General features: G+C 52.9%; 2 protein-coding genes across 4 annotated transcripts in view; both read right to left on the bottom strand.

Annotated features, from left to right (window-relative positions):
• Positions 1-4,891: 4,891 nt before the first annotated feature.
• The window catches only part of LOC102065444 (class I histocompatibility antigen, F10 alpha chain-like), a 469,176-nt gene continuing 447,175 nt past the window's right edge, over positions 4,892-26,892 (bottom strand). Inside the window, exon 10 of the mRNA XM_074529919.1 lies at positions 4,892-8,894. Within this exon, the coding sequence (XP_074386020.1) occupies positions 8,881-8,894 (14 nt within the window). The 3' untranslated portion in view covers positions 4,892-8,880. The remainder of the gene's footprint in view (positions 8,895-26,892) is intronic.
• The window catches only part of LOC141725841 (class I histocompatibility antigen, F10 alpha chain-like), a 32,345-nt gene continuing 15,135 nt past the window's right edge, over positions 9,683-26,892 (bottom strand). Inside the window, exons 1-5 of one of the 3 annotated variants that reach the window (XM_074529979.1) lie at positions 17,274-17,385; positions 11,322-11,585; positions 10,454-10,729; positions 9,868-10,140; positions 9,683-9,782 (exon numbers count right to left, since the gene is read on the bottom strand). In XM_074529979.1, coding sequence (XP_074386080.1) covers positions 9,697-9,782; positions 9,868-10,140; positions 10,454-10,729; positions 11,322-11,585; positions 17,274-17,340 — 966 coding nt within the window. In that variant the 5' untranslated portion in view covers positions 17,341-17,385 and the 3' untranslated portion in view covers positions 9,683-9,696. Of the gene's footprint in view, positions 9,783-9,867; positions 10,141-10,453; positions 10,730-11,321; positions 11,586-13,437; positions 13,634-17,273; positions 17,386-26,892 lie in introns of those variants that run through there. The other 2 variants (XM_074529976.1, XM_074529977.1) reach the window with 2 other exon arrangements.

Below are 26,892 nucleotides of genomic sequence, written 5' to 3'. Positions count from 1 at the left end.
GGTGCCATGTCTCCACAGAACTTGCTTTTCCAGGCCCAGGATGGTGTTCCGGGCTGTAGCATGAGACACAGGGTAGGTTTCCAACCATCCAGTGGTGGCCTCCACCATGGTCAGCACGTAGCGCTTGCCCTGGCGTGTCTGGGGCAGTGTGATGTAGTCAATCTGCCAGGCCTCCCCATACTTGTACTTGGACCACCGCCCACCGTACCAGAGGGGCTTCAGTCGCTTGGCCTGCTTGATGGCAGCACACGTCTCACAGTCATGGATAACCTGAGAAATACTGTCCATGGTTAGATCCACCCCTCGGTCTCGTGCCCACTTATAGGTGGCATCTCTGCCCTGGTGGCCTGAGGCATCATGGGCCCATCGAGCTAGGAATAACTCTCCCTTATGTTCCCAATCTAGGTCTATTTTGGACACCCCTATCTTTGCAGCTTGGTCTACCTGCTCATTGTTTTGGTGCTCCTCGGTGGCCCTACTCTTGGGTACATGGGCATCTACATGGCGGACTTTCACAGGTAGCCTCCCTACCCTGGTGGCAATGTCTTTCCACTCACCAGCAGCCCAAATTGGTTTCCCTCTACGTTGCCAGTTGGCCTTTTTCCACCTCTCCAGCCATCCCCACAGAGCATTGGCTACCATCCATGAATCAATGTAGAGCTAGAGCTTTGGCCACTTCTCTCTCTCAGCAATGTCTAGGGCCAGTTGAACAGCCTTGAGTTCAGCAAATTGGCTTGATCCACCTTCTCCTTCGGTAGCTTGTGCAACCTGTCGTGTGGGGCTCCATACGGCTGCTTTCCACTTCCGGTTCATCCCTACGATGCGACAGGAACCGTCAGTGAAAAGAGCGTAGCGTGTTTCCTTTGAGGGCAGTTGGTTATAGGGAGGAGCCTCTTCAGCACGTGTCACTGGTTCTTGTTCCTCTTCATCTGTGACACCAAAATTCTCACCTTCGGGCCAATTTGTAATGACCTCCAAAATCCCAGGGCGATTCAGTTTACCTATACGGGCGCGCTGAGTGATGAGAGCAATCCACTTGCTCCATGTAGCACTGGTGGCATGGTGAGTGGAAGGAACCTTGCCTTTGAACATCCACCCCAGCACGGGTAGTCGGGGTGCCAGGAGGAGTTGTGCTTCAGTGCCTATTACCTCTGAAGCAGCCTGGACTCCTTCATAGGCAGCCAGGATTTCTTTCTCTGTTGGAGTATAGTTGGCTTCAGACCCTCTGTAGCTTCGACTCCAAAATCCCAGTGGTCGACCCCGAGTCTCCTCAGGCACCTTCTGCCAAAGGCTCCAGGACAAGCCATGGTTCCCGGCTGCAGAGTAGAGCACGTTCTTCACCTCTGGTCCTGTCCTGACTGGGCCAAGGGCAACTGCATGAGCAATCTCCTGCTTGATCTGGACAAAGGACTGTTGCTGCTCAGGGCCCCACTGGAAATTGTTCTTGCGGGTGACCAGGTAGAGAGGGCTCACGATCTGACTGTACTCAGGAATATGCATCCTCCAAAAACCTATTGCACCCAAGAAAGCTTGTGTCTCTTTCTTATTGGTGGGTGGAGACATTGCTGTGATCTTGTTGATGACATCTGTAGGAATCTGACACTGTCCATCTTGCCACTTCATTCCCAGGAATTGAATCTCACGAGCTGGTCCCTTTACTTTGCTCTTTTTAATGGCGAAACCAGCTCCCAGGAGGATCTGGATGATTTCCTTCCCTTTCTCGAACACTTCCACAGCTGTGTTCCCCCACACAATGATGTCATCAATATACTGCAGATGTTCTGGAGCCTCTCCCCTTTCTAGTGCAGTCTGGATCAGTCCATGGGAGATGGTGGGGCTGTGTTTCCACCCCTGGGGCAGTCGGTTCCAGGTGTACTGCACTCCCCTCCATGTGAAGGCAAACTAAGGCCTGCATTCTGCTGCCAGAGGAATGGAGAAAAATGCACTGGCTATGTCTATAGTGGCATACCACCTTGCTGCCTTGGACTCAAGCTCATACTGGAGCTCTAATATGTCTGGCACGGCAGCACTCAGTGGTGGAATCACTTCATTCAATGCACGATAGTCCACTGTCAATCTCCATTCTCCTTCAGATTTTCGCACAGGCCAAGTGGGGCTGTTGAAGGGTGAGTGGGTCTTGCTGACCACCCCTTGGCTCTCCAGCTCTCGGATCATCTTATGGATGGGGATCACAGCATCTCGAGTGGTCCTATACTGCCATTGATGCACTATGGAAGTGGCAATTGGCACCCGTTGCTCTTCTCCTGTCAGGCATCCTACTGCAGATGGATTCTCAGACAACCCAGGCAAGGTGTTCAATTGCTGGATGCCCTCTGTCTCTACAGCAGCTATTCCAAATGCCCATCTGAGTCCTTTTGGGTCTTTGAAGTACCCACTTCGAAGGTAGTCTATGCCCAAAATACATGGGGCCTCTGGGCCAGTCACAATAGGATGTTTCTTCCACTCATTTCCCGTTAGGCTCACATCAGCTTCCACCAAAGTGAAATCCTGGGATCCCCCTGTCACACCAGCAATAGAAACAGACTCTGTCCCCACATGTCTTGATGGGATTAATGTGCATTGCGCACCAGTATCGACCAAAGCTTTATACTCTTGTGGTTCCGATGTGCCAGGCCAATGAATCCACACAGACCATAAAACACGGTTTTCCCTGGCCTCTACCTGGCTAGAGGCAGGGCCCCTCTAAGCCTGGTTATCATTCTTTCCCTGGGTGTATGTTTTGGATGTTCCTTCCAGGGGATCAGACATGTCATCATCATCATACCTGGCTGTTCGGCTACGGGCAACTGGAGCAGCTTTCCTCCTGGTGGCTTCCTTCAGTTCACGCACCTGTCATGCCAGAACAGCAGTAGGTTTCCTATCCCACCTTCTCATGTTTTCCCCACAATCAGGCAGGTAAAACCACAGCTCAGCTCGTGGGGTGTATCTTCTCTCACCATCTGGGAAACGTCTGCCTTGGATACCGGAACCTCGGATCTGTACTGCTGAAATTTGGAGAAGGTCTTCTTTAATCTCCTCTCTAAGCTTCTTATGGTTCTCCTCTATCTTATCCTCTAAGTTCTGCAGACGTGTTTCTACCGCTGCGATTCTGGCATGTGTCGGGCCATGTACAGCATCTGCATATGCTCGGAGCTTCCTTGCCATGTCAAACACAGTCTCACCCCTCTCATCCCTCTTCATGATGGCTAAGGCAGAGGCATATTCTTGTGGCCCGAGTCGTACGAGTTTTCGCCACGTCACAGATGTGCATGGTACTAAGTCTGGGTTCCTAGCTGTTACATCATCTGAGAAGATAATCTCTGCCACGGCCATTTCTCTCAGGCGTTGGATCCCTTGCTCTATTGTCTTCCACTGAGTTTGCTGCATATAGAGATCATCTGCACACAGGTATCTTTCTGCTACACTTCTTAGGACCCGTTCCCAGAGGCTGTGAGAGTTAGCCCCCCTCATCATTCCTTGGTCTATGACAGGATCCTGTGACAGGGATCCCAAATGCCTGGCTTCAGTGCCATCCAAAAGTGTAGCCTCGCCTGCAGCATCCCAGAGACGGACCAGCCAACTAATTATGGATTCATCAGACCTTCGAGTGTAATCCTTCCGTAGGCCACGAAGGTCCTTCAGGGAAAAGGACTCAATATTGGCATCTGATCTTACACCTGCTGCTTTGACTCCTGACTTTACGTCAGGAGGCACTGAGGTTCCTTCTCCTTCATCATCATCATCATCATCATCATCATCATCATCATCATCATCCACGGGTCGATTGGTCTTGTCTGTGCATTTCCCACTTCTAGTGCTGGTAGCAACAGCCATGGGTTTAGCTGCTGGCTTCGAGCCTGGGCTGTTGGCTGCAGCCTGAGTCACCGGGACAGTTGCTGATTTATCTCCCTGCCCCCTGCCTCTGTCTGCTGCCCGACAGGATCTAGCAGTGAGCGATGAGCACAAGCCAGGGCCAGCTCACTGCAATGACCTTCCTCTCCTTAGGCTCATCCTGGAACTTCCCTTTCAGATATTTCCCCACCTCAGCTGGGTTCTGAATTTGTTCATGGGGAAAATCCCAGACTATAGGGTCAGAGAATTCCTTCAGGATTTGGCCCATATCCTCCCATTTCCCACACCACTTAGGATTTTCCACACCTGGGTCTACTCCTGAGTCAGGGCCTCATCAGCCCATCTAGAAATCTCAGCCCTCAGTCTAGAGAAGCAGCAGGCTGTATAGAGGAAGGTTACCAGATTGAATACCAGGAAGATGGTTTCTTTAACATTGAGGGGAAACTGAACATCCTTCACTAGTGATGCAACTGATTCATAGGAGAAGGAGGAAAGCAGAGGCTGAAAAACCTCATTCCCTCCTGCTCCTCCTGCAACAAACTGGATGTATAACCATAGCCACGAACCATTCATACCTGGAGCAGATCCCAGCATGTTTATAAACTTCTTGCACATTATTGCCACCAAACCCAGCAGGATAGCTATTCTGGTCACAGCCCCTCTGATGTAAAAACTACGTATTAGGGGCAATACTAAAGCTATTTCTGGATAAGAAAATAAACCTGGGGACCATAGAGGTATTAAAATCTCAAAAAACCCTAGGGAGCAGAAATGCATGCAAACCTTCACCCCAACAGACATTATGAATCCAAAAAGCATGGCTATTAGCTGATTTAAACGAACACAGAGTAATAGCAACCAAATGCAGTCAAAACCGTGTTTTTCCACTCTCTCTTGAGCCCCACGTTTGGGCACCAAAGATTTGTCCTGGTTTAGGGCAAATGTGTTAAAGAATCTGCAAAGGAGGGCCCCTCCAGAAAGCGAAACCCACACGGCCCCTCCCCCCAACCGGTTCGGGAAACAATTCCTTGGAGAGAGGTGGAAAGAACCTGTTTATTTGACTGGCCCAGCACACAAAATTAACAATACTCGATGACACCGCTCTGAAAAAGATGACAAAATCAGAAAGTCTCTTTCGGGGGTGGTTGCTCTGTTCTCAGTCCCTCCGGTGCTGGGCCAGCCGCTGCAGCCGAACCTTCAGTGTTCCCGGGTCCTAGTCCAGAGCAGGTTCGAGATGGTCACTGAAACAGGAGAGGAGAAACAGTCCAGGAAGGAATTTGGACGGTTTAGCTAGAACTACCTAATAAGCAGACGCCAAAGCAGAGCAGAAGCGACAGCAGAAAAGAGAGCAAGCAAAGCAGCAAGCTGAAAGCAAGAAGTGAAAACAGCCCTATGTACTGCCCGTCTCTGTGTCCCTGATAAGAGGAACCCAAACAAAACTTCCACTCTTCAGAGCCGGTCTTAAAGGCACAGAACATATGAATGGGGATACAAGCATCATAACGTCACCCCAGGACATTCCACCCTTTATCCCCATATCATCAACATACTACAACACATCATGCATTATTCATACAAAATTTCCATCTGTTCCCCCAAAATTTACAAGCAATACCCATCATGCCTTCATCACATCCCCTCACTGGACCACTGAATCCAGGCCCTATATTACAGAGCTGTAGGATTCCACCCTTTTCACTTTAGTCAATTAAAGCTCCATCTATTACTATCATCATGACATCACCCCAGAACACAGGTGCAGGACTTGGAATTAGCTATGGCCTTGTACTTTTGCAATCTCTAGTCAGGTAAAATCTCAACATTTCCCCCATTTTCTTTTGGAACAAGCAAAGTTCTATGGGCTAACTGCATCACTCTCTTTGCAATACAAGAATAGGCAATTCCAACAACTATTACATTACAAGCAGTATTCTCAGCTAGCAAGGTTTCTCTCTTACAAGGGATCTAAGCCAGGGAAACAAACCGAAAACACTATCACTATCTATAGAATATGCCATACAACAGATACAAAAAGGATTCTATGCTGCTACAAAGCTCAAATAAAACTCAGGTGTGCTAATACAACCTACAAAAAATAAGCTAAAGGAGCAACATGTGCGCAGGTTTCATCAGCGTCGATTGTCTGGTAAGTTTGCTTTCCATTCTCAAACAGCAGATATACTTCAAAGAGGAATGGCTCTACTCACAAATGCCTCTGATTGTCTTTTCTAACTAGAGTTTCTCTGATGTTCACGACAACACCCTGCGCACAAGTCATAAAATAAACATCTAGCATAAATCTATCTAATATCACTTAAACCTAATGACACTTAAACTTAAAACACTTAAACTTAAAATATTTAAACTTAACAGAACTTAACATCACTTAAACTTATCTTTACTTAAACTTAACAGAAATTAAACTCAACAGAACTTTAACTTAGCAGAACTTAAGTTTAACAGACCTTAACCTTAACAAAACTTAACCTTAACAGAAGGCAAACTTAACAGATTTTCAAATCAATAGAACTTACATGTAAAATCACTCAAATTTAACAGAACTTAACCTTAACAGAACTTAACCGACTTTAAATTCTACATAACTTAAACGTAATATAATTTAAATGTAACAGAATCTAACTTCACCTAAACTTAATAACACTTGAATTTAACAGAAATGAAACTTAAAAATACTACTTAACTTTAACAGTATTTAACACTTAATGACACTTAATAGACAATTAAACTATTTAGCAACGGATAGAACTTACTATGGAAATAGAATATAAAATAGAATTTACTATAACTTACTTACAAGCCTAACTCTAAACTACTAAGCTAAAACAACTTTCTTTGTGTGTTTGCTTCAGCATTTTTACACTTGAATGCACCTAAATATAAGGAGTTTGTTCAAGATATACCTGTGGAAAAATTCTTTTGAATTCAGTGCTTGCTTTTTACATCTACTACATCTAAGTAGGCCCAAAGAATGCAAAAGGCACACTTATTATATATTACTTATACAATTGCTTTAACGCATCTTTAACATTTTTAAATTTTTCAAAATACAATTTCAGAGATTGATGTTCCACCAACTGAGTTATCTGGGCTTCTGATGTTTAAAGTCTATGTTAATACAGGTGATTTTAAGGCAGCATAATGGATGCTAAGCCAAATCGGCCGAAATTTGGCCCAACGCATTCACCATCCTGATTTCTCTTTCACAGTCTCTGCCAGGAAGAACAAAAGGTCTTTTTAACTTAGGTGAGGAGTGTCCTGATAGAAATGCTCTTTGGTGTTGCTTATTTATCATCACTGGCCTCTTAACTGCTTCGTGCGCTGGAAAGGCTGGGCTCACATGGACTCTCGAGTTGTCCCTGCCGCTGAGCGATGGCCAGCAGCATCGAGCCTTGTGCACCGGAGACACTGTCTGTGGCGGCGCCGGCTGAGCCACCCAGCGATGCTTGCAGTCTGTTAAGGTACAGTCTGTTTAGGTTGCCAAGTCGAAATTAAGGCCCCTGCCGGCCGTGGGGCAGAGGGAGAAGCGCTAGCGCTGGAAAAGCGCTCTGGTCCTGCGCCGCTTGTGGCAGAGCGGGGCAACACCCCCGCGCTGGGCTTCCTGTTTCGGGAGACTCGCCGGCAGGCTGAATCACAGCGTGCGCCGGACCCAGCGCAGCATCCGCAGCGGCGCGGGTCACTCCACCCTTGGGGGGGCTCCGCTCCCCCCGCCGCTGCCGCCCGTGCCCGCTGCCACTCGGAGCTGCTGCTGCCACCTCAGGCGAGCCGCCTGCTGCGGCTGCTCCCCATGGTGCAGCGCCCATGCCGAGTTCGGAGTGGCACAGCCCCGCAGGCGCCCCGAGCCGCGGCTGCTGCCACCATCACAGGAGGGTCGCTGATTTATTGTGCGTTTACTTGCAGCGCCAGCACCACAACGCACGTTTTTGCAAGTCTATATGCAGCAATCTCGGGAATTCTCTTCCCAAGTCGACAGTCTATAGTCCCCACTTTTCTAAAAAGCATTTAAGAGGATTATATGCCTCTTGTCTCTGTATTACCTTTTAACCTGATATTCAGCGCGCTGCAGCCTTTCCAGGACGTCGGCAGTGTTCAGTCAGCAGGACTCTCCTATGAGGTTGCCAGGGCACCGAAGCCCGCCCTTTTGCCTTTCTCCAGGTCTCCTCTATATGATTGCCTGAGGCAGGAGCCTGCTTTTTGTGCCTCCCGGGCTGCGTTGGGACTGACACTGAAATACTGCACCGGACTGTGGCTCGCAGGCCCAAGTCTTCTGTAAAGTTCGTAGGATCTGTAGAGCCTATAGCGTCACTGTTCGGGCGCCAATTGTTGCGGTTTTCCAGCCATTTGTCTGGTGCAGGGAAAACTCGGGGCTCAATGAGTCATCAGCAAGTTCTGTTTATTCAAGACAGCATCAGACACTTATACAGCAAGTAATAAGCTCATGAATATTCTGTAATTTACACCGTCCATTGGCCACACCACAACATCAGCTCTTCCTCATTCCTTAGGTGTTACATCTTTCTTTTCTCATGTCTCTTTCACTATTTGTTATCATACTACAGGTAGGTGCAAGGACATGCTATCTTGCAGGTGCAAGACTTGGAATTAGCCTTTACTTTGGCAATCTCTCGTCAGCTAAAATCCCAACAGCCGGGTGTGGCTGACAAGCCCCCATCCTGCTCCTGGTGTCCCAGTCCAGCTCCTAAGCTCCCCATCCTGCTCCTGGTGTTCCCATCCCTGCTGCAGTGACCCCATTCCCATTCCTGGCTCCAGGAGATGAACTGCCAGACACTGGAGGCGGGAACCCAGATTTATTGCCCAAAGCAGGATAGTTTCACACTAGAAGTGAAACATTTTTAATATTTGTGGTTCTTGCTTTAAAACATTGGAAAACGGGAAATGGATCTGTTAGCAAGAGCTGTGGGGTGGGTGGGAGCAGTGGGATGAGCTCTCCTGGCAGCTCACAGCTTTCCAGGGAAGAGGCAAGGGGCCAGATCCAACTCCATGGATTGCTCAGGCAGCGATTCCTGCCAGGATGAGAGAGAGTCATGGTGTCACCCTGTCCCTGTCCCCATTCCACAGGATGGACCTGGCTGGAGCCCATGGAGAGCAGGAGCTGCTCCAAAATCCCACATGATCCCACCCCAATCCTGCTGCAATCCTGCTCCATCCATCCCACCCAATCCCACTCCATCCGCTCTGCCACAACCCTGCTCCATCCATCCCACCCCATTCCACCCTATCCATCCTGCCCAAATCCTTTTCTGGAACCCCAACCTGATCCTGCTCCATTCCATCCCACCTGATTCTTGTCTGGAATACGGCCCTGATCCCACTCCATCCCTCCCACACCAATCCTGCTCCATCCATCCCTCCTGATCCTGCTCCAGAATCCAGCCCCAATCTCACTCTACAATTCCACCTGATCCCACTCTAGACCTCTGCCCTGATCCAGAATCCATCCCCAATCCCAGTCTGTCCATCCTGCCCCAATCTCCTTCTGGAATCCCACCCTGATCCCGTGCTGTACCTGCAGTGGAGCCGTTCATTCCCATTTCTTTTCCTGCAGAAAGAGAAGATCCATGAGATTCCAGCATGGATCACACACCAGGATTAACCCCAAGATCCATCCTGGGATCTGCACAGAGGGGATCCAGAGCTGGATCCACCACTGGAACTCACCGGCTGCCTGGTTGTATCAATTCCAGTCTCTCCTCCCTGTGGAAACAAAGTGGGATCAGCGTCAGTGGCACAGGATTCCCAGAACGGTGCCAGGTGGATCCATGTCCCTTCCCAACCCCTATCCTGTGTGTTACCGGATTGGAGCTTCTAGATGCAGAATCTGATGAGGACGATGAGGATGAGGATGGCGGACACAGTGACCACCACAGTGAGATTCCCGCCAGATGTCGGCTCTGGGAAACGCGGGATAGTGAGGAGGGGGAGGGGAATCCCCATTTGGGAATTCCAAATTCCCAATCCCCACATTCCCAGCCTCACCCCAAGCAAAGATCCCGGGCTCCGGCATTCCGGGATGCTCCACCCTGCACCGGTACTGCTCCCGCTCCTCCGGCAGCGCCTCGATCCTGGCCCAGGTGTAGAAGGTGCCGTCGCTGTTGGGAACGACCCCGCCCCACTCCGTCTCCTGATCCAAGGTTTCACCCCCCTTCATCCAGCTGACTGCGATGGTTTTGGGGTAGAATCCGTACGCGTGGCAGGACAGGGTCAGCGTCCCGTGTTCCTCTCTTCCTGACACGTGGACATCAGGGGGCTCTGGAATGGGATAATGGTGATAGACATCCATGGCATTCTCATTGGAACAGGACTGCGGTGAGTTCTACCTTTGGAATTCCCACTGGAACGGGATGAGAATGAGATCTGCTCATGGAATTCCCACTGGAATGGGATTGAGGTGAGATCTACCCATGGAATTCCATGGGAATGGGATGAGAGTGACATCTACCCGTGAAATTTCTACAGGAATGGGATGAGAGTGAGATCTACGCATGGAATTCCCACAGGAATTACTGTGTTCCCAAGTTTTCCATTCCCAAATTCCAAACTCCCACAGGAATTCTGCTCCCACCTTTGCGCTCCAGCTCCTTCTGCCCATATCTGATGTATTTCTGGAGCCATTCCGGGCAGATGTGCTTCAGGTAATTCGTCCAATACTCAGCCACGGTCCCATCCTGTTCCCAGAGTCTCCTGGAGATCTCAGCAGCACTGTCAGCTGGCACGAATCTCCCAGATTCCAAGTCAAAGGAGATGAAATCCTGCCCGTCGTAGCCAGTCTGGTAGGATCCATGGAGGCTCCCATCGGACAGGAGATCACAGCCAAAAACTCGCAACAATGTGTGGAGACCTGAAGGAATTGTACCCACAGAGACCCATGGAATTCTGTCCCAGCCTCACAGAGCCCCATTCCAGCCCTATGGAGACCCAGAGTCTGAGGGAGCCCCACAGAGCCTCATCCCAGCCCCTTGGAGCCCCATGGATCCACATCCCAATCCCACGGATCCCAACCCAGCCCCACAGATCCCATCCCAGCCCCATGGATCACAAGATATCCAATCCCAGCCTAATGGATCCCCATTTCAGCCCCTTGGAGTCCTGTGAGTCTACATTGAAGACCTATAGATCCCATCCCAGCCCTACAGTTCCTATTCCAGCCCCACAAATCCCATCCTAGCCCCATGGATTCATATCCTAACCAATGGATCATGACATATTCCATCCCAACATAATGAATTCTCATTTCACCCCCTTGGAGCCCTGTAAGTCCACACCTGAGACCTATAGATCCCATTCCAGCCCCATGGATCCCCATCCTAACCCTATGGATCCCAACCCAGCCCCATCGATCCCATCCCAGTCTCACAGATCCCATTCCAGCACCACAAACCTCATTTCAGCCCCACAGATCCCATCCCAGCCTCACAGCTCCCCCCACTCACCCCCGCTCTGGTTGTACCGCTCCCGCAGTATCTCCAGGTCCTTGGCATACACGTGCTGGTTCCCCACACCAATCTGGGTCTGCCCCTCCCAGTATTCCGGCTCGACTCCATCCTTTATCCACTGCGTCAGTGGCTCCACCCAGCCCCGCTCGCTGTCATAGCGCACGAAGGGGATCCCATCCAGGTACCCCATGGACATGTACTGGGGGATTCCCGGGCTGGGCTCTGACACTGCCACTTTCAGGTAATGCAAGGAGTGGAGAACTGGGGGGACACGGAGATTTGAGGGGGTTGAGGGGATCACGGATCAATGAAGGGGGAACTGGGAGAGCTGGGAAGGGATTTGGGGATCCTGGGGCCAAGGAAAGGATGTGCAGGGTGGGAGAGGTGGGATGGACAGGAAAGGGCTTGCAGGGGGTCCTGGTGTCCAGGAATGGGGGCTCGGGGGGTTCCAGGGTTATGGAAGGGGGGGGGGGGAGGGCAGGGACTGGGAAAGTGGGATGGGGGTTCCAGAGGATCCCTGTGCCCAGGAAAGGGGTCCAGGGGTCCCCAGTGCCAAGGAAAGGGATCATAAGGTGGGAAGACCTGGGAATGGGAGGCTCAGGGGTCCTTGAAGCAGAGAAAAGGGGGGGCTGGGGGTTGAAAAAAGCAGGAATGGGGTCCAGGTAATCTCAGAGACAAGGAAAAGGAGAGGTGGGGGACTGGGAAAAGCATGATGGATGGAAAAGGGGATTCAAGGGGATTGTTCCTGGATAAGGGGGTGCAGGGAAGTCCCAGTGCCCAGAACAGAAATTTCAGGGAGGTCCCCGGGCCCAGAATCCCCCCTGGGACCCTCCTGAACCCCCAAGAACTCCCCCCCCAGCAGGATGCACAAGGGGTGAAAAACTGAGAGGACACAGAGATTGGAAAATGGAACTGGGGGAGCCAGGAAAGGTCCAAGGTCCAATGAAGGGACTGGGAGAGGCGGGATGGGGGATCCAGGGGGTCCCTGTGCCCACCAAAGGGGGTCCAGGAGTCCCCGCTGTTGAGGGCAGTGGGGTCCGGGAGCTGGGAAAGGCAGGAATGGGGTTCCAGAGGGTCTCTGGGTCACGGGAAGGGGGGTCTGAGGCTGGGAGAGGCGGGCGGATCCCGGGGACGCAGCTTGGGAGACGGAAAAGAGAAAGAGACTGAGGGAACGCGGATGGGCGGCGGGGGAGACGGGGGGACGGGGGAATTCCAGGGAGTTCATCTGGATCCATCTGGTTCCACCCTGCGATCCCCCTGAGACCCCAGGGATCCTCTGGGACTCCATTTTCAGAAGGGGAGGGAGTGGAAAACGGGGGGGACACAGAAAGCTGGGAAATCCGGGAGGTCCAGAGATCAAGCAAAAGGTCCAAAGGGTCTGGGAAAAGCGGGATGCCCGAAAATGACAGGCAGAGCAGTTCTAGAGCACTGACGGGGGTCTAGGGGAGTCCCAGTACCGGATAAGGGGGTGCACGGGTGTCCCCGTGCCCAGGAGCGGGCGTTCAGGGAGGTTCCCGTGCCGAGATTTGGGGTTCAAAGTGATCCTGAACCCCAGGAATGGGAAATGCGGTGGGTCCCGGGGCCAGATAAGGGGGTGCAGGGAGATTCCGCTGCCAGGAAATGAACGCTCATTTCCTGAAGTCCCCGTGCCCAGGAATGGGGGCTCAGGAGCGTTCCCTGCCCAGGAATGGGGATTCAGGTGATTCTGTTCCCAGAATTCGGGGATCAAGTGGGTCTCGGTACCCACAAATGGCGATTCAGGGGGTCCCGGTGCTGGGGAAGGGGGATCAGGGGGGTCCCGGTGTCGGAAATGGGAGCTCAAGAGGTCCCCGTCCCCAGGAATGTGGGCTCAGTGGATTCTGATGCCCGGAAATGGCGGGTTCAGGGGGGTTTCCCTGGCCAGGAATGGGGTTCAGGGGGATCCCGGTGCCACATGAGAGGGAAAAAGGCGGTCCCGGTGCTGGGGAAGGGGATTGAGAGAGGTCACAGGACCCAAAGTGAGGCTACGGAGGGGGTTCCCGGGCCCGGTAGCCCCGGTAATAGAAGTTAAGGAGGGTCCCGGTGCCCGGAAATAGAAGTTCAGGGGGTTCCCGGTTTCGGGGTTCCCACTCACCTTTGGTCGCGCCCCCCGGGTCCCCCAGGAGCCCAGAGCGCAGCCCCAGACCCAGCGCTGCAGCCACGGCGCTGCTCCGCTGCGTGCCCGCCCACAGACCTGACCGCGCCTCCAGAGCTGGCTCCGGCCTCGCCACTGGCTTCGCTATTTCCTGCTCGCCAATGGCAGCCCGATCTGTCATCGACGTCACCGGTCGCCGGGCAGGTCCCGGTCTCGCAGGTTGGGACGCGGAAGCGAAAGGGACCGAGGAGGGCGGGGAGGGGGAGGGGACGGGGGAATTGCAGAGAATCCCTCTGGATCCCTCTGGATCCCGCTGCGACCGCCCTGGAGCTCTCTGAGAACCATCTGGGAACCCCTGGGACCCCCTTAAGAAAGCGCCTGGAGGGGAGAACGGGGGGACGCGGAAATTTGGGAGATCTGGGGGTGCAAAGGTGAAGGAAAAGGGCGGGTCTGGGATCTGGGAACGGCGGGTCCGAGGTCAGGGAAGGGCGGGAGGCCCGGGGAGGGCCCAGAACATGTGAGGGGGATCCAGGAGGGGGTCCCAGTCCCGGATTAGGGGGTGCAGGGGGGTCCCCATGCCCAGGAACGGAGGTTCAGGGGGTCCCAGGTCAAGGGAAGGGGGATGAGGGCAATGGGGGGTGCAGGGGGTCCCTGTGCCCAGGAAAGGGGGTGCACGGGCAGATCCCCGGTGTTGAGGAAGGTGATGGGTGGGGGCTGGGGAAGGCAGGAGTGGGGGTTCAGGGAGTGCCGGGGTGAAGGAAAAGCGGGGGCTGGGGTGTCTGGGAGGGGGAGGGCCGGGAAAGGGGGTGCGGGGACGGCATTGGGGCTGGATAAGGGGGTGCAGGGTGAGGTCCTGTGCCTGAGAATGGAGGGGTTGGGAGGGTTTCAGTCCCGGATATGGGGGTGCGCGGGGTTCCTGGTGAAATGAAATGTGAGTTCAGGGCATCCTGGTGTTGAATAAGGGGATGCACTGGGGTCCCGGTTCCCAGGAAATGCGGTTCGGGGGGGGTCCCTTCCCTGGTTCCGGTATTAAAGGCATCCTGGTGCCTAGAAATTGAGGTTTAGGGGGTCCTGGTTCCAGATAAGGGGATGCAGTGGCTCCCAGGTCCCAGAAATAGGAGTTCAGGGTGGTTTCCGTGCACGATATATTGGATTCAAGGGGTTCCAGGCTTCAGATAAGGGGGTGCAGGGGATATCGGAGCTGGGGAAGGGGCACAGGGGGGTCCCGGTGCCCCGAAGTGAACGTTCAAAGGGGTCTCGCGTCCTGGAAGGGGGGTTCGCCCGGAAATGGAAGTTCGGGGGGTCCCCGTGCCAGGGAACTGGGGGTCAGGGGGATCCCGGTGCCGGGGAAGGGGATTGAGGGGGGTCACAGGACCCAAAATGGGGGTACGGGTGGGTTTCCCTGTCTGGAAATGGAGGTTTAGGGGTTCTCCTGGCACCCCTTCCAGGAAGTGCCGGGAATGGAGAACTGGGGGAACGCAGAAATTTGGGAGATCTGGGGGTGTAAAAGCCGAGGAAAAGGGCGGGTCGGGGGTCTGGGAAGGGCGGGATCGCTGGGAATGGGGGTGCAGGGGGTCCAAGAGCACTGATGGGGGTGCGGGGGGATCCCAGTCCCGGATTAGGGGGGGGCAGGGGGGTCCCAGTGCAAAAAAATTGGGGTTCAGTGGATTTCTATGCTGCAGAATGCGGGTTCAGGGTGAATTTCCTTCCCGGAATTTGGGGTTCGAGGGGGGTTAGGCGCTCGAAATGGCTTTTCCCAGGGCTCCAGTGATCAGAAATGGGGTTTGGGGGGTCCCGGTGCTGCCGAGGGGTACAGGTGGGTCGGGGTGGGCTGTAATGGGCACTCAAGGGGGTCCACGTGCTCGGGAATGGGGGGTCAGGGTGGACCCGGTGCCAGATAAGGGGATACAAGGGGGTCTCGATGCTGGGGAAGGGGATTGAGGGGGGTTACAGTACCCAAAAAGGGGTTATGTGGGGTGCCCCTGTCTGGGAATGGAGGTTTAGGGGGTCCTGGTGCTCGAAAATTGCGGTTCCGGGAACGCCAGTGAACAGAAAATGGGGTTTCAGAGGGAATCCCTTCCTGCGAATTGGGGTTCAGGGGCGTCCCTGTGCCAGATAATGGCCTGGCTGGGATCCGGAGCTGTGGAAGGGGTGCAGGGGGTCTCTGTTCACAGGAATGGGGCGCTCGAGGGGTCCTGATGCAGCGGCATGGGGGTGTAGGGGGTCCTGGTGCCAGGTAACAGGATGCACTGGGGTCCCAGTGCCCAGGAAATGGGTTTCAGGGGGTTCTCGGGTGCACGGGGGTCTGGGTGCAGAGGAATGGGGGTTCAGGGGGTCCCTGTGCTGGATAAGGGGATGCACTGGGGTCTTGGTGCACAGGAAATGGGGTTCAGGGGGGTTTCCTTCCCGGGTTCCGGGGTTCAAGAGGTCCTGGTGACTGAAAAATTGAGGTTCAGGGGGGTTCCAGTGCCCAGGAAATTGAGATTCAGAGGGTCCCGGTGCCGGGTAAGGGGATGCAGTGGGTCCTGCTGCCCAGAAATTGAGGTTCGGGGGGTTTCCGTGCCCATGAATGGGGGTTCAGGGGGTTCCAGGCTCCAGATAAGGGGGTGCAGGGTTTATCGGGGCTGGGGAAGGGGCACAGAGGGGTCCCGATGCCCCGAAATGAACATTCACGGGGGTCTCTGTGCCCTGGAAGGGGGGTTCGCCCAGAAATGGAAGTTCGAGGGTTCCCGTGCCCGGGAATTGCGGGTCAGGGGGCTCCCGGTACCGGGGCCCAGGCGGATCCCGGAGCCGCAGCTTGGGAGAGGCGAAAGTGACCGGGGCAGCGCGGGGAGGGGGAGGGGACAGAGCAAACCCTGGGAACTCCCCTGAAACCCCCGGGACCTGCCCGGATCCCCCGCAGGACGCGCAGGGGGTGGAGAACTGGGGGGACGCAGAGATTGGGGGGTCTGGGGGCGTCCAAAGGTCGGGAAGCGGAGCCGGGAGAGACGGGAAGGGTCCAAGGTTCAAGGAAGGGACTGGGAGCTGGGAAAGGCAGGAATGGGGCTCCAGGGGGTCCCTGGGTCACGGAAAGGGGGGTCTGGGGCTGGGAGAGGCGGGGGGATCCCGGGGACGCAGCTTGGGAGGGGGAAAAGAGAAAGAGACCGAGGGAACGCGGGGGGAGGGGACGGGGGAAAGGGGGAATTCCAGGGAGTTCATCTGGATCCATCTGGACCCGAGTGTGACCCCTCCTGGGACCCCCAGGGCCCTCTGGGACCCCGTTTCGGGAAGCGGCGGGAGTGGAAAACTGGGGGGACAGAGAAAGTTGGGAGATCTGGGGGATCCAAAGTTCTAGGAAAAGGGCGGGTCTGGGGTCTGGGAAAACCAGGATGCCCGAAAAGGGGGCAGGGCGGTCCCGGTGCCCGGGAATGGGGGTTCAGGGCGGTTCCCGTGCCGACATTCGGGTTTCAAAGGGATCCTGAACACCATGAATGGGAGATCCGGTGGGTCCCGGAGCCAGATAAGGGGGTGCAGAGGGGTCCCGCTGCCAGGAAATGAACGTTCATGGGAGTCCCCGTGCCCAGGAATGGAGTTCAGGGGGGTTTTCCTGCCCAGGAATGGGGGTTTTCCTGTCCAGGAATGGGGGTTTTCCTGCCCAGGAATGGGGTTTCAGGGAATTCTCTTCCCGGAATTCGGGGTTCAAGTGGGTCCCGGTGTCCGGTAATGGGCGCTCAAGAGGTCTCCGTGCTCAGGAATGGGGCTCAGTGGATTCAGATGCCCGAGAATGGCGGTTCAGAGGGGTTTCCCTGCCCAGGAATGGGGTTCAGGGGGGTCCCGGTTTCGGGGTTGCCACTCACCTTTGGTCGCGCCCCCCGGGTGCCCCAGGAGCCCCAAGAGCAGCCCCAGACCCAGCGCTGCAGCCATGGCGCTGCTCCGCTGCGGCCCCGCCCACAGACCTGACCCCGCCTCCAGACCTGGCCCCGCCATTGGTGCCGCTATTTCCTGCTCGCCAATGGCAGCCCGATCTGTCATCGACGTCACCGGTCGCCGGGCAGATCCCGGTCTCCCAGGTTGGGACGCGGAAGCGAAAGGGACCGAGGAGGGCGGGGCGGGGGGAGGGGACGCGGGAAATTGCAGAGAATCCCTCTGGATCCCTCTGGATCCCGCTGCGACCGCCCTGGAGCTCTCTGAGAACAACCTGGGAACCCCTGGGACCCCCTTAAGAAAGCGCCCGGAGTGGAGAACTGGGGGGACCCGGAAATTTGGGAGATCTGGGGGTGCAAAGGTGAAGGAAAAGGGCGGGTGGGGGCTGGGAAGGGCGGGAGGGCCGGGGAGGGGTGCGGGAGGTCCCAGAACACGTGAAGGGGATCCAGGAGGGGGTCCCAGTCCCGGATTAGGGGGTGCAGGGGGGTTCCCCCGCCCAGGAACGGAGGTTCAGGGGGTCCCAGGTCAAGGGAAGGGGGATGAGGGCATTGAGGGGTGCAGGGGGTCCCTATGCCCAGGAAAGGGGGTGCACGGGCAGATCCCCGGTGTTGAGGAAGGTGATGGGTGGGGGCTGGGGAAGGCAGGAGTGGGGGTCCAGGGGGTGCCGGGCTCAAGGAAAAGCGGGGGCTGGGGTCTCTGGGAGGGGGAGGGCCGGGAAAGGGGGTGCGGGGGGGGCATTGGGGCTGGACACGGGGGTGCAGGGGGATCCCCGTGATGGATAAGGGGCTGCAGGGTGGGGTCCTGTGCCTGAGAATGGAGGGTTTGGGAGGGTTTCCGTCCTGGATATGGGGGTGCACGGGGGTCTGGGTGCAGAGGAATGGGGGTTCAGGGGGTCCCTGTGCTGGATAAGGGGATGCACTGGGGTCTTGGTGCACAAGAAATGGGGTTCAGGGGGGTTTCCTTCCCGGGTTCCGGCGTTCAAGAGGTCCTGGTGACTGAAAAATTGAGGTTCAGGGGGGTTCCTGTGCCCAGGAAATTGAGATTCAGAGGGTCCTGGTGCCGGATAAGGGGATGCAGTGGGTCCTGCTGCCCAGAAATTGAGGTTCGGGGGGTTTCCGTGCCCATGAATGGGGGTTCAGGGGATTCCAGGCTCCAGATAAGGGGGTGCAGGGTTTATCGGGGCTGGGGAAGGGGGTAAGGGGAGTCCCGATGCCCCGAAATGAACGTTCAAGGGGGTCTCTGTGCCCTGAAGGGGGGTTCGCCCGGAAATGGAAGTTCAAGGAAGGGACTGGAAGAGGCGGGATGGGGGATCCAGGGGGTCCCTGTGCCCACCAAAGGGGGTCCAAGGATCCCCGGTGTTGAGGGCAGTGGGGTCTGGGGGCTGGGAAAGGCAGGGATAGGGCTCCAGGGGGTCCCTGGGTCACGGCTCCGGTAACGGCGGCCGATCCAGGGCCGCCCTCAGGGCTGCACCAGGGGCCGTGCTTGGCCCCGCTCCCACCAATCAGCGCGCGAGCTCGAGGAGTGACGGCAGAATCAGCCAATCGCAGCGAGGGACGGGCTGTGCACACGGCACGGCCCCGCCTCCCTTTCTCCGCACTCCGGCATTTCCCGGCAGCCGCGGCCTCGGAGTGGCCCCGGCGCTGGCCCCGGCCCGGGCAGGAGGCCAAGGAGCCGCTGCTGCTGCCCCGAACCGCCGGGAGCTCGGCGTGACCGGGACCTGAGAGCGCTGGGAGCTGGGGTGAGTGCGGGACGGAGCCGGGACCCGCCTGCAGCCCCGGCAGGAGCCCAGGCCGGAGCAGGGGATGCTGGAGAGAGGCCAAAACCTCTCTGTCACTTCCTTCCTGCCCCTGGGCAGGAAACAGAGCGCGTAAGGAAAGGCTCTGCGATACTGTCTATGTGCAATGGCAATAAAAAGGCTTGGGCGATCACAGTCTCTCTGTGCAGGAAGTGTGGTGGTTTTGTGCAGCAGACAGTGAGTGTGATTTCATCAGTTGGCCCAACAGTTTGTACTGCTGCTGTAATATGTATTTCATTTGGTCCATGAATACAATGATCTTTTACCAGCACATCTCTCAGGCCCTCTAGGGGTCCGTATTTTCTGGTGGGAATATGATAGAAAGCAGATGGATCAAATTGTATGCACAGAGCACTCACCAGCTGGCGTCAGGTCCTGACCTGAACTTGTTGGAAAGCCTTGGTGACTCTGGTCTGCTGTTTGGAGTATGAAGAGCTCCATGGGAATTTCTCACATCTTGGACCTCTGGAATAGTGGGGAGGGTAGAGTGAAACAGCTTTCCATTTGCTGTCTTCATACAGGGCCGCCCTGCAGTCTGTTGGAAGTTTTTTGGCTGATAATGGTGCTGGTGGTTGTGCGGCTGCAGGTGATAACAAAACTGAGAACGGCTGTTAGAATATCTGTTGCAATCCATACAATGTGGTGAATGGCACCTCTTTGGTGGCTGCTGGTCTTTAGGCATTTTGTATTCTGGACAGTCCTTCAAAAATGGCCCAGTTCCCCACAATTAAGACATTTTGCAGCATTTTGGGATGTTAAAAAGGCCCTCTCCCTTAGAGATTGCCTTTGCCACAGTGTGTTCAGTGGAAGAAAATTGGCACAGGCCTCACCCATCTGGTAGATTGTAGGTTCTGGGTCGAAGGGAAGAGCTCTTCATATTGTTTTGCACTTAATTGCCTTTTCCAAGGCCATTTTATTTGGAACTTCCTTCCTGGCGTCTGGGCTTTCTATTTGTCTCTCAAGTGCAACTTTAAGTCTTTCTACAAATTTCATGAAAATTTCACTTGCCTATTACAGTGACCTTAGACGGTCACTGTGGTGAGAGAAGGACGAGAATCTTGTTTCTTGATCAGAAGGCTTGATTTATTTATATAAGATATATAATACATTATAACTATACTAAAAAGAATAAGAAGAGAAGTTGCAGAGAGCTGCTCAGTTAAGAATAGAATAGAAAGAATGAATAACAAAGTTCTGTGTCCAGGGAATCTGTCCCTGAGCTGCTCCTGTGATTGGCCTTTAATGGTACACATGGAAGATGAGCCAATCACAGGGACACCTGCTACATTTCACAGCAGCTGATAACAATTGTTTACATTCTTCTTCTGGGGCTCTGCTTCCCAGAAGATGGACAAATGTGAAAGAAAGGATTTCTATGAAAAAATGTCTGCGACACTTGCCCTTGTTTGATGTTAGTGACACTCTGTGTATGTAGGGTGTCATCAAGAGTGAGGAGCAGGGATGTCTTTGCCGCAGTGACGATGTCATTGAGGGCAGCTTCTTGTAAATCCTTTTCTTGGTCTTGTGGCTTCTGGAAGTCACCTTCTCCTGCCATTTGTTCAAGGGTTAAATTTGATTTGTTGGCATCTTTTGAATATGTGTCCGCCAGTGATTTGAGATGCCTTTTTTACTGCCTCTCCCACAGCATGTACTCGACCGGGGTATGAGACTCTGTCCAAAGTTTCTCTCATCTGCCTCACGATTGTCATTGGGGAGCTCTGAAGAAAAGACCCTTGTCGGAAGTTTCTGGCCCTGTTGGAGAAAATTACATGCCAACGACTGCAAGACCTGAGCACAGTGCTAAGCTATTGTTCACAGGTGTTGTTTGCTGTATGCTACACTGAGCCCAATGAAAGAAGAAAGGGGCATTTTGCCTTTTTGCGGCAATAACCTTAAAATCTCTCCTAGCTCTCAGCCTGGCTGGACTTCTCCTGAGTCTTGGGTGGTCCCTCACCTGTTTTACAACCACTGTGACAGACAGACTGAGATGTAAGGAGCCTCTCCATCAAAGACCAAGACATGAAACCCCCATGTGAAAAGGCCCCACTCCTCCTTCCAAGGACTGGGAATGAAATCCCCAACCGGGGAGAGATGTGTGGGGGAGGCAAGCTGACCAAAGCGAGATGCTTGCCTGCAGGTTGTGACCACTGGACCAAGAAGCCAATGGCTCTCACTGCTGAGAACATGGACTACCTGTTACATCTATTATTTCATGTATCTGTTCCCCCCCCCCCCCCCATAGTTTCAATTTTCAATAGAGTTATCATAATAAAAACCTCTGAGTTAGCTAGAGATTTCAACATCTCCCTAGACCTGGCCTGGTGAACTCCATCGGCTGGATATCAAAGACTTCACTGTTCTATGTTTGGTAGCTATATACCTTCCTTAATCTTCCTCCCTCTTTTCATTCTTTTTCCCTTTTTTCCCCAATTCCTCCCCAACGCATTTGGCTGTGGTTATTCAACAAAGTGCATTTGTTTTGATTATCACTACAAACCCCCCTGTGCCATGTCGGTTTTTTGCACCCTGAGATCACATCCACAAACAATCACGAAACCCGTTCATAAGGACAGATTGTGACACCGGAAGAGCAGGCAGTTCATTATATTTTTATTTTCATGCATGACCAAGACATGGGAAGAGAAGGTGGCTTCCAGAAAGTTTTTAAGAAATGCAACCCCCGACCGTATTCCTTAGCCACTTTGCAGAGCTCTTTCAATTCCCCATAGGGGATCGGCTCCCAGGAACTGATTGCAGTCACCCTTCTGCTGTGTTTACATATAATTGACAGGCCCACAATCTCTTTGGCGAGCTCTGAGCCCTCCCAGGTAGCTTCCCTCTGCAGCTTGGCCCAGTGATCCTCAGACTCAGGACCAGAATCCAGGTCTGTGGAATCCCTACTCTCATCATCCGAGGAGGATGGAGGGTGCTTGATGACTGCACGGGGCCTCTTGTGGCAGCCGGAATCTGCCTGTTTGTGGGCAGCTGTGGAAGCCAATATGGCCTCCTTCTGGTCACTGTCATCACCACTTCTGGCTCCAGTCTTGTGGGAATGGGAAGGGTAGGGACTATCAGGGGAGGAGCCAAGAGAGGAGGGGGTAGGGATGGTGTGCACAATGGGTAGGGGATTCCTGATAGAGAAGGGAAGTCCTGACATGGACACACTTCCCGACACAGAAGGGGAGGGGCAGGGCACGATGACAGGAATAGAGAAAGTGGGAGGAGGGTCGGAGGGGTCATTTTGGGCAGGACAGGGAGGTGACAAAATGGCCATTGCCTTTGTGGGGTCAGCACCATTTTATGGAGAAAGGGCAGGAAAACTTGGAGGGGGAGAGGACAAGATGGCAGGGTGGACAACATTCCTGTCATCATCTCGGAGAAAAACGGGGTGGTAGAACTGGGTATGTGGACATTGGTAAGAGAGTTAGGGGAGAGCCCAAGGCAGCACGGCCAGTGCTGCCCTGGAGAGGGGACAGAGGAGACTGGGAGATGTCAGGGAGACGGTAGCAACCCTGCGCCTGCTGGCAGGATCCATCTCCCAATCCTCCCTGAGGCAGGGAAGAGGGTTTAGGGATGTGAGGGGAGGAATGGGGAGAAGGGGTCCCGAATGCTTCCCAACATTTTCTACAGATGTAACAATAAGGCCAAAGGATAAAATTTCCCCACTGAAAGATCCCCTTTAATTCAAAGAATGTAGAACCTTTTCCTTGTATGGTCCTAAAATTCATTGGAATGGATTCCCTCACAATACCAGGAAAATACTTGAACAACCAATGAAGAAAAGATTTAAAATCTCCCATTGAAAAATTAAAATTTCCCCAACAAGGATTCCGTTAACTGGACATAAACTTCCCTCTGTGGGTGGGTCAGTTTGGCTCCCATCCCCACACTTCCTCCCAACATCCAAGAGGAAAAGAAGGCAAAGGAAAGACAAAAAAGGGTGACCCCCAAATATATTAGTCACAAGACAGTGGGTCAACAAAAGCTCTCCAGGTGCTCCGTCAGCTCCAACCAATCTTATTGCCTCAAGAGGGTTGCGGGTCACCTGTGGGATTGCCCCAATAAAACTTAGGAGTCTCCTCTGGGAACTGGCTGCTCTGAACATGGCTTAGTTTCAGTAGCAAACAAGCTACTGAAGACACCTCCAGGAATGCTCTGAAGAGGTCCTTGTTCAGGCTGCCAGCTGTCACAAGCCGCAAACCCATTGGTGGTGGAGCGAGAGGCAGCAGAGCTGTGACCTTCCAGAAGTGTCTCCAGTAATGAAGCTGCTCAGTGGCACAGGCACACACACACAGAATCCCTGCAGCACACACTTCTCTTGTAGAATCACCAACAACAAAGAAGCTGGAAGGGCCTATCTATGGAGGTCAAAGGAGGAGGTTTATTCCAGCCATACACAAAGGGGTCTGGGGACAAAGACAAAAAGAACAGTGGAGCGTCCAGGTTTAAATACAGGGGACAAGGAGGGTGGAGCACAACATCAGGGCCAATGGGCTGAGGGCTCAGGGCGGTACAGAGGGGAGGGAAGGGGTGGCAGCCAATAGGGTAAAGGGGGTGGGACACTGAGGCAATATAGGGCCAATGGATATGCAGGGAAGGGAGAACATTCAAGGACTTATAAATATAAGGAAAAAGGGAGGGAGAGGGCAACAGTCCAACCAGGGAGGTAGAACTGGGTACATTTGCATATACAACAAAGCATCCTGGAAGAGGCTCTGCTCAGTTGCCCTGAACAGGGGAGATTTCTCCAATTTGGGGTCTGTCTGTCTGTCCAAAGGACTATAATGGCCTTTGTTCTGTAGGCCCACCGGCCTCCACAGATGCTCAGTGGAAAAAGGGGTTAGAAGCCTTGCTTGTGAAATTTGTGGGACGTGGAAACCAGAATATTGCAGCCCTCATGAATGACCACCTGTCTGGAGAAGGAACCCACACAGACCCTGTTGGGCAAACCCACATTCCTAGAGAGACCCTTGAGGGTATTACTGAAGCTGTGCATAGCACATTTTTAAAGGTTCACAATGCTTTACATAAGTAAATGTAAAAAGCATTTACTTATGTAAAGCAAGGACCAGCTGAGCCTTATATGCAATTCAAGGGCTGCTTGAAACAAGCTCTTAAAAGACAAATAGAGAATGACATTGCCAGAGAGGTGCTGCTTTCAAAAGTAGCTGTTGAAAATGCTAATGAGAAGTGTAAAAGCCTCCTGAAGGCCTTGTCTAAGGAGGAACCCACCCTGCTGTAAATGATAGAGGCATGTAACCACCTGTGTACCTTCAGCATTGGGCAACTGTTACTTATGAAGCTGTGGGGGCTGGTATAGCAAATGCCTTTGTGTGGAAGGGGCTAACAGCGGGCCTGTTAGCTAAAGGAGTGAGAAGAAAGGTAAGAAGCAAGAAGTTGATAAGGATCTCTCTCCAAGGCTGTAATTAAGGAGACCAAGAGAAGTGAGGAATTGAAAAAGATAAGAAGAGAACTTTGCAGCTGGATGAAGTGTTTTTTAGAAAGTTAGTTGAAGTCACTGTAACTTTTCACCAATGACGTTATGTTGATTTATTGTGGCCAATAGTTAGGGTAGAAGAAGTATAAACAATTCAAAAGTGTATAAAAGGTCAGCCATGTTCGATAATAAAGAGTTGCCATCTGAGACTGCTTGTGATCTCTGCTTTGTGTCATGACTGCCTTGACAGTGTCATCTGGTGACCCCGACGTCATTCAACGCCCTTAAGAACATACTTGGTCTGGACGCATTCGGGGTCGTAGCAACTGGCAAACGTGACTCACTGGGATGTAGTGGGGGAGGCGGCCTTGGTGCAGCTGAGAGTGGCGGGTGGAAACCACAGGGAAGCCCAGACCTGATTTTCTCTTATCAAGACACCTGGAAGTAGGTGAGATACCAACAAGTAATAATGGGAAATAATTTATCTAATGAAGAAGAGACTGTTTTGGCTACATGGAAAGTTTTGTTAAGAAATAAGGGAATTAATAGTTCAGACTATGCCCTTTGTGGTAAATTGCTGTGGGCGAAATCACAGGATTTTGGCACTGATCCTGACACAGCATTTAGTGCTAAAGCATGGAAAAAAGTCGGGGACAGACTGTGGGAAGTCATCTGAGCGGAAGATTAAACTGTTGTAGATTTAGCCGTTACCTGGGGATCGCTTTTTGAGGCATTAAGAAAATGGAAAAAAGACCAAGAACAAGCAAAGCAGTATGTGGACGAAGAATCGGGGTTGATAACAGAAACTGATGAGGGAGATGAGGCAGAGGGGAACCTATCCTTGAAGAAGGTGCAAGTGCCATGCAAGTTACCAGGCAGGCTACCAAAGCGTGTGGGAAAGCTGCCAAAGCTTCTGGGAGAGCTGCCAAGGCTTCTGGGCAAACTGCCTATGTATGTCCTTATCAGACCCCTAAACTTCTTTATGTCACAGCTGCACAGCAGCTCATGATGGTGCCTGTATACACTACACCGCTACACCAGGTAGCTGAAATGCCTTTAGCAGAGAGAGAAACCCAGCCGTCTGCCCCCCTGCTTCCCTCTGCTCTAGTCCAGCCATCTGCCCCCTCACTCCCCTCTGAGCTGCATGAACAATCTGCAGGGTCATATCCTCCGTTACCTGACAGTGACAGCAACAGCAAATCAAATGGTGAGTTGCCCACAGTAACACCTGAGTTGGAGCAAGGAACTGTTGACAGATCACCTTCTAATACCTCTAGCCCTACTGCCCCATGGATTTTGCCCCCATGTCAAGTAACTGGGCTTCCTTGACAGCCTCAGGACTTTTGGGAATTTTTTAGGAAAAAAACAGCTGAAGAAATGAATTGGGACATGATAGAAAGATTAGGTGCTCCAAGAATACCTCAGGAGAACAGTGCTAACGCAAATGTTGCCTGTGATAATCCTATGTCTTTTCCAGGTTTTAAAGCACCTCCTGGAACAGGGCAGGATGATAGTCATCGCATCTTTGCCTGGAAGGTTGTGCAAAATCTCCAATCGAAAGTGGCTCAGTATGGTATTAATTCCTAAGATGTAATGCAATTAATACATGTAATTAATGCAGATATGCTTGCACCTTATGACATCATGCATACTGCTATAATTTTATTCCAGCCAGTACAATATGGTGTATTTTGAGACACTTGGAGGCAAGTGGCTGAGTGCACAGCTCTAACAAATACCCAGTTGCCTCATCACGACTCTCCTCATGCTGTGGGTGTTGATGCCCTGCTGGGCACTGGGCCTTTTGCTAACCCAGATTTACAGGTGGGATCCCTCAATTTTGGTGCAAGCTCAGAGAATTGGCATGAGTGCTTTAATTAAAACAATGGAAATGGCAGCTCCAAAGCAGAGATATGTTATGATACAACAAGGGATGAGAGAACCGTTTTTGCAATTTTTGGAAGAGCTTGCTTCAGCTATTGAAAAACAGGTAGATGATGAATCTTTGCAACACAAATTGTGTGTACACTTGGCTAAAGAAAATGCAAACTCAGACTGCAGAAACATTATTGACACTTTACCTGAGGAACCCACATTGCCTGAAATGATTACTGCTTGATCAAAAGTTGGTCCAGTAGAGCATAAAATGGCAGCTCTTGCTGCAGTTCCCAGACCTTCATCAAAATGCTATAATTGTGGACAGCAAAGGCACGTAAGGGCATGGTGTAATACCCAGAAAATAACATCTAAGTCAAATGTAAACAGCAATGTTGTGTGCAATCGTTGTGCTAAATTTGGGCACTATGCTAAACAATGCAGG

Source organism: Zonotrichia albicollis, chromosome 31, assembly GCF_047830755.1.
Source record: "Zonotrichia albicollis isolate bZonAlb1 chromosome 31, bZonAlb1.hap1, whole genome shotgun sequence".
NCBI classification, from domain to species: domain Eukaryota; kingdom Metazoa; phylum Chordata; class Aves; order Passeriformes; family Passerellidae; genus Zonotrichia; species Zonotrichia albicollis.
This window is presented reverse-complemented; position numbering and strand designations above follow the sequence as displayed.